The sequence below is a fragment of the Zea mays genome, chromosome 9 (assembly GCF_902167145.1).
Source record: "Zea mays cultivar B73 chromosome 9, Zm-B73-REFERENCE-NAM-5.0, whole genome shotgun sequence".
Taxonomy (NCBI): Eukaryota; Viridiplantae; Streptophyta; class Magnoliopsida; order Poales; family Poaceae; genus Zea; species Zea mays.
The window spans coordinates 39,312,237-39,319,635 of NC_050104.1; the positions used below are offsets into that span (position 1 = coordinate 39,312,237).

Genomic DNA, 7,399 nt, shown 5'->3' on the forward strand with positions numbered 1-7,399 from the left:
TAGCTCAGTGTGAGTAAAGACACTGGATTTTTACCATTGCCATGTGAATAACAAAACGAATTCAGTCACTGCAGGTCTGCAGAAACGACTAAATTACAAGACTTGCTGAACATGTCAATCGCAACACAACAAAACGATTGTAATATCTTTAGCGTTTATCTGCCACAATGTTAGTTACGACACGAGAAACTTTCTGCTGAATGTTCATTCGAATGAAACTTTTGAGTGCATATCATGAGTGGAAGAGTCGGGCGGCCAGAAACAGGCAGACATTGAATCCCAACTTCTTTCAAGCAACTCATGTCTAGCAGAGCCTAGCTAAGAAAAAGGGGGAAAATGTATTTACAAAGCGAGGCCATCATATCAGCATGGACATCAGGTTCAGGCCCCCACTCACTCAAATCCTGTTGCAAATCACAATCCTGTGAAAAATGGCTTTATTCGATAACTGCAGAGCTCAACACCTGCATGAAAGCCACAGCAACGGCCGAGCAGGTGCTCACCTCTCTACTCCTGTGCCAACTCAAAACTGGCAAGAAGTGCCAAGCCTCTGCTTCGCCCTTTGCTCTTTGACAATGCACTTGCGTGAGCGGAATGTCTCAGGAAGGAGCTCATGGAACTTCTCGAGGAACAGGCACCACGTCTCAGGTTTCATGTCAGCCAGCTTGACGAAGCTCACACTTGAAGGGAGCATGTCGTTTGCACTTCCCCAGTTACAATGCTGAGAGCCGCTGTCATTGCTGTTGCTCTTCACAGGATCCACAAACTTAGGACCAGCATACAGTTGACGCTGGGTTTTGTTTGTTAGATTGACACCCTTCAGTGAGGTCGACAGCTTTGAAATGTTAGCAAGCCACTTATTAACAGGCCTAGGACATGCTAATTTTCCAGCATCACTTTCTACCTCCTCAGTATCATCTTCCTCTTCTTCCTCTTCTTCATTGGCTTCATCTAATTTGGACAGTTGGTTTCTGGAGTTTCTTGTCTTAAACTCAAACTGGCGGGTCGATGGTTCTTTTAGCATTTCATGATATTCATTGTCAAGTTCAAACTGAGTTAAATCCTCCTCACCAGAGTCAAGTTCTGTGGAACTGTCTTCTTGCTCTGCTGCCAGCCTCCTTGCCTCCATGCAGACAAACTCTAGCTCACTTGGCTGATCTTCCATCCCAGTAAATTCCCTGCTCATCATCTCCCCAATCTCTGCAAGGCACATACCAAATGCTGTGGCTTCTTTCAGAAATATGGTTGAGAGTATTAGTACTCTCAGGCATGCTTCACGGATCATAGGCAACTCCATCCGCAGCATGTCAGCATCTTTTACTGGATCAAGATTTGCTATGTACTCGAGCTCATCCTCAGAGAATGGGACTGATGCCTGAGGCCAGTGGATCCATTCAAAATAAGGATCCTCTAAACACTCTGGAAGGCAGAGACCATGATCAATAGGAATAAGTTCAGTATGATTCCCAAATTTTCCTGCTCCGGTTTGCTTCCTTACCAGAAGATTGCCAGCATGTCTATCAGTGTTGAAGATCCTGATGTCAAGAATACCGATCCTATGGACAGCAGAAACAGGAAAGCTTGAGGTGCCATGATCACTGGCATCAAAATCGTGAGGAATAAACTGCTGAAATGATGCAGTCTTGCTAACAGCTTGAATGCTACCATCAGCAATATTTTTGTTAGCAAAATTGATGTCTTCATTCATATGAAACACAGGATGAGAAATCTTAACAAGTAACGTCGGAGGAACATTAGCAGAGTTATCATAGTCCAGAAGGTACGCCGCAACCTCTCTAAAACAGGTCTCGCCAATTCGAACTGATCTTTTGAGGCCTGGCTGCCCAAGGGATTTCCCTATAAAACCTTTTGGGTTGTTGGGAGCAAAAGGCTCTTCATCATTTGGCTTCACAATTGCTGCATTCTCACCTTTGCTGTTCCTGAAATAGTAAGCACCACCAAGCCCACTTTTGATAGGTACTGGATCCACACCTTTCTTGATTGCCCTAGCAACATCCTTCACGAGCTGCCTTGTTCGAGAACAGCGGCTCGGGCATACTAACAGTTCAATTGGACAGCCCCTATCTTTTTGCTGTTGGAGATCCTTGCCACTAGGAGACAAGCATGGTGTGGAGGAACTTCGATGCATGAAAGTCTTGGTGAGAAGCAAAGGGAAATCATTTCTAATGGTGCTGAGATCATTTTTCAGAACACTCTCATCAGTGGGAAAATTTAGGGCCACCTGCAGCTTTCTTTTGACCGTATGTGCATTGTCACCACAATTCAATTGAATAGCCAGGACACAACCAACATCGGTTTGGACAAAAACACGTTTCCATCCACCAACCTTGGTCTCGCTTTTGCTTTTAGTAGGATACTCACTGCTAAGAGTTCGGTCCAAGGCTGAGACTGCCATCTGGGTCTGCACTGGGCATTCCAAGTTGCGAGGCATGGTAGAAACTGAAAGAGAAATTGCAGCCAATGTACTAGAGGAAGCTGCCAGAATCCGGCCTTTCTTGCTCCTCTCTTGTTTCCTTCTGCACCCGTCAAGTTCAGCAGACGAGTGAGACTCACAGCAGAGATCATCAGACAGTGACAGACATCTTTTACAACTTGCTAGACATTACCATAAGGTGAAGACAGGCAGATAGCAGCAACCCTTCTACACCAGGTAGCTGTTACTTATGAGACTGGACAAGCTTGCTTGTTGATTGTTAGATCCTGCAAGAACAGAAAGAATTAGAGGAGATTATCATCATAGCCCAAAGAGAGAAGAAACTAACAAAGCACTGAAACAAGACAAGAAGATTCTTTCCATGACATACAATCCACTCTAGCACCAGTCCTGTTCTACATGGACTGTGAAATAGAAGATAAGGAAGCTTCCTCATGATAACTCTGCACAGGCACGAGCTAAATCTACACTACAGCGGTAGCTCTGCACAGGCACAAACTCTGCTGCACAAATGCCAGATCGATCGACACAGATCAGCTTCTGCTAAAAGCAGATGAAGAAGCAAACGCCTAATGGTATGGCGTCAAGGGGCAGAAGACTAGCACCTAACATTGATTCACCATGCTGTGCAATCGGGCATCCAAGTTGAGAGCTTAGTGAATGAAATAACATAATAAAGGAAACAATTGTTCCAGAAGCTACTAGAATTAAAGCTGTGCTGCATCTATGTGCAAGAAAGCATAGTTACTTACTGCCAAATATGTCACCTTTTGCTCACCCGGCTATGAAAAAATCGAATAAAAAATGGGAAGAAAATGCAGAGACTCGGCAGAATTGATGAGATGAACACCAGTGGAAATGGACAACCCCAGGAATGTCGACGAGGAACCCCCACCCGTACCTGATGCAATGCGGAGGCCAGGGAATGGTGGATTGCGCCGTCGGGGTCGCAGATCTGGCACTGCTCCGCCGCCGCCGCACTCCGAGAAGGCAGCACCACCAATCCCTGCCCGGCGGCCGGCGCCGCGCCACCAACTCTCGGTTGCTGGAACAACGGCTCCACCTCCCGGTGCCCCCACTGGCCAGGGAATGGTGGATTGCGCCGTCGGAGTCGCAGATCTGGCACTGCTCCGCCGCCGCCGCTGCCACACTCCGAGAAGGCAGCACCACCAGTCCCTGCCCGGCGGCCGGCGCCGCGCCACCAACTCTCGGTTGGCACAACGGCTCCACCTCCCGGTGCCCCCACTGGCCGCCCCTGCTTCCCAGCTCCCACCCACGCTTGTTCAACCGTTCCTGGTGTCTGTACTGTGTGTTCGTGCGCAGGGGCAGGAGTGGTGCGCCTCAAGTAGGGGGTGAGGGATGGGTTAAAGAGGGGTTAAGGAACACGGGTTAACAAATAACCATGGCTAGGGAGAGATGTGAGTCGGGCGTGAGTAACGGCCATCTCTCTGCTTTCTCCTTTCTTTCTTTTTTTGCAATTGCGAGTTCCCACCGTCCAAATTCCAGTCCCTACATTCAGGTAGTGCTGCTGCAGCAGCGTTTTTCGGTCCTAGAAATGAGAAGTTAGACCATTCAACTCATCTCTATTCTAAATTGTACTTAGTTTTTTTTAATTATACTAGGTGAGTGTCCGTGCGTTGCAACGGAACCGTATAATAACACAATAACAATATATATTATAGATATATGCTCGTGCGTTGCAACGGAAGTAAAAGATTTGTATGACACATTGATACGGAACGACAAACATCACTATAATATGCAAAATACGTGTGGAAAACTATCAATATCACACAAATTATTTCTAAAAAGTTAATTTAGAATTTTTAATTACAGACAAATGTGTCGACAACTGTACACTAATCAACTAATCCTTTTTAGCGATATCGATAAGTTCCTGTTGTATGTTTGCAGGGATGACATATCGGCACGAATTGTCCTCATAACTTAACATATCAATCACAAAGTTCCTTCGAAAAATCTTTACATCCTACAGACAAAGTCATAAGAGAACAAAACATATTATCTTGTAGAATGAGATAGCTGGAATGTATGTTTTGAACATAAAACGAACGTACTACACTCACCCTAACAAATTTCAGTAGTCTGTCATTCCCCCACATGGCCATAGCTTGTAGAACGAGGTAGCTGGTATTAAACCTATAGAATAATGTTTGGGTAACTATGTTTTATACAATGATTATCATAGAAAAAATTTAAACTACTGAGAAGGCGGTACGAAGAAAATACCCTCTTAAGTCAATTGGGACACCAGTCTGAATTGTATGTTCCCACTTAAAGATATCCTCCGCCCATCCAGAATGTTTCTTGTTGTAAGCAATCTTATATTTTTTTGAGGCCATGATAATCGCTTCCGCGAACCTCTTGTATGACATGTATTTACACCAATCTTGAGTCGGTGTAAAATCGATAAAAGTCACATGCTTTTTAACATAATCTATTACGAAAAGGGCGTGACATTCATTGAATTTTCATGGCATAAGAACCTGCAAAATATCAGTCATTAGGATCCTACAACAGAAGTGTCCTTTATAAATACATTCGAAATGAACACATACTTACATATCTACAACCCGTGATATAATAATTCATTGATGGCCAACAATCGAGTATTTTGGCTAACTCTTTTGTTGTAGGATCCTGATGGTACTTTGGAAGTTTACCAAAACCAACCATTCTCTGGACAGTATATATACATGTCCACATGAGGATTAGATGTAGATACTATATATTAATACATTAATGATTGGAAATAAACTTACCCAAAAACGCATGTCCATATAATGCTACCTATTATTTATGATTTCTTCTTTTGGCCTACGTGACTCTTTATTAGCAAGCAGCCAAACAGCCATGTCAAAACATCTTAGAATCATATCTTGATTTATCGTTAATATGTTTTGCATGTCTTTGAAAGATATTTCTATCTTAAAAGGATTGAAACTTTGCACTCATGTCATCCTGTAATGTAGCATAACGAAAGTCTATATCAAGAATCTAAGTAGTTGATATACATAAAATAGATAAATCAATGAGCACTTACTCTAGTGTCGTATTGTCTTCTATTGCCATGATATAATCACATAAAACATCTATTGAATCGGCTTTGGTCACTGGCATGTCCTTTGTGGAAAGACCAACCATTAAAAAGTCATTGGTGCACCCATCGGGAGAGACTTTTACATGAGCTCTTTTATCCCAATCATCAACAAACCACCTTTGCAAGTCTGCTTGAGTAATAGGGCCTTCCTCATCTTCATACACTACTTCGCTATCATCAAGCACGTGGAGTAGTTTCCTCTTATTAGAATCTGTTGGCTTTTCTAATATCTCAACATCAGATGGGCTTCCAGAGTCAACTTCTTTTTCATTTCTGTATAACAGACACCCCCTTCTCTTATTCAGGTATGAAGATAGTAATATAGCAACCATTTTTTTCCTAAAGTGTGACATGTCATCCTACAAATAAGAAACAATTATTTAGCATTATATATGTAACACTTACTGTAGATGTGCATATATGTCATAGTAGTAATAATATTGTCAGGGACCATAATTAGGGGTACCCCCAAGACTCCTAATCTCAGCTGGTAACCCCCATCAGCACAAAGCTGCAAAGGCCTGATAGGTGCGATTAAGTCAAGGATCGGTCCACTCAAGGGACACGATCTCGCCTCGCCCGAGCCCAGCCTCGGGCAAGGGCAGCCGACCCCGGAGGATTTACGTCTCGCCCAAGGACCCCCTCCAGCGGCGGACACACCTTTGGCTCGCCCGAGGCCCAGTCTTCGCCAAGAAGCAACCTTGGCCAAGTCGCCACGCCAACCGACCGTATCGCAGGAGCATTTAATGCAAAGGTGGCCTGACACCTTATCCTGACGCGCGCCCTTCAGTCGATAGAGCCGAAGTGACCGCAATCACTTCGCCGCTCCACTGACCGGCCTGACAAGAGGACAACGCCGCCTGCGCCGCTCCGACTGCTGTGCCACTCGACAGAGTGAGGCTGACAGCAGCCAAGTCCGGCCTCGGGCGCCATAGGAAACTCCGCCTCGCCTGACCCAGGGCTCGGACTCGGGCTCGGCCCCGGAAGATGACGAACTCCGCTTCGCCCGACCCCAGGGCTCGGACTCGGGCTCGGCCCCGGAAGACGACGAACTCCGCTTCGCCCGACCCCAGGGCTCGGACTCGGGCTCGGTCCCGGAAGACGACGAACTCCGCCTCGCCCGACCCCAGGGCTCGGACTCGAGCTCGGTCCCGGAAGACGACGAACTCCGCCTCGCCCGACCCAGGGCTTGGACTCGGGCTCAGCCCTGGAAGACGACGAACTCCGCTTCGCCCGACCCCAGGGCTCGGACTCGGGCTCAGCCCCGGAAGACGACGAACTCCGCTTCGCCCGACCCCATGGCTCGGACTCGGGCTCAGCCCCGGAAGACGACGAACTCCGCTTCGCCCGACCCCAGGGCTCGGACTCAGCCCTGGCCTCAGCCGACGGTCTCCGCCTCGCCCGACCCAGGGGCTCGGACTCAACCTCGGCCTTGGAAGACAGACTCCACCTCGACCTCGGAGGAGCCTCCACCTCGCCCAACCCAGGGCTCGGACCGACCACGTCACAGGAGGCACCATTATTACCCTACCCCAAGCTAACTCAGGCTACGGGGAACAAGACCGGCGTCCCATCTGGCTCGCCCCGGTAAACAAGTAATGATGGCGCCCCGCATTGTAGCACCCCAGGTGTTACCATGGCTAGAGCACACCTTGGCACTAAAGACTATGATCACATGTGGAAGAACTTAAGGAGCAAAGGTATAAGGGCTTTGGAAACTAGGTTTTAGCCAAGGGATGTGAATGACCAAAGGCATTACCCTAATTGTGAGCAGCTATCACCTTGGATAAGAGGGGGGAAAGAACCCTAGACCTCTCTTAAAC

The 7,399-nt window shown here is 46.8% G+C and overlaps 1 protein-coding gene and 1 long non-coding RNA gene across 2 annotated transcripts; both read right to left on the reverse strand.

The window, feature by feature from the left end:
* Positions 1 to 10: 10 nt before the first annotated feature.
* On the reverse strand, positions 11 to 3,859 carry LOC103638274 (phosphatidylinositol 4-kinase gamma 5). The gene is made up of 3 exons (XM_008661235.4): positions 3,357 to 3,859; positions 2,628 to 2,721; positions 11 to 2,537 (listed from the first exon to the last, which is right to left on the reverse strand). The coding sequence occupies exon 3, from the start codon at positions 2,450 to 2,452 to the stop codon at positions 524 to 526; it is 1,929 nt and encodes a 642-aa protein (XP_008659457.1). The 5' UTR covers positions 2,453 to 2,537; positions 2,628 to 2,721; positions 3,357 to 3,859; the 3' UTR covers positions 11 to 523.
* Positions 3,860 to 4,541: 682 nt separating this feature from the next.
* LOC103638275 (uncharacterized) lies at positions 4,542 to 5,223 on the reverse strand. Its single transcript, XR_558664.4, has 3 exons — positions 5,039 to 5,223; positions 4,706 to 4,962; positions 4,542 to 4,615 (listed from the first exon to the last, which is right to left on the reverse strand). It is a non-coding gene; the product is annotated as an uncharacterized lncRNA (long non-coding RNA).
* Positions 5,224 to 7,399: the final 2,176 nt, after the last annotated feature.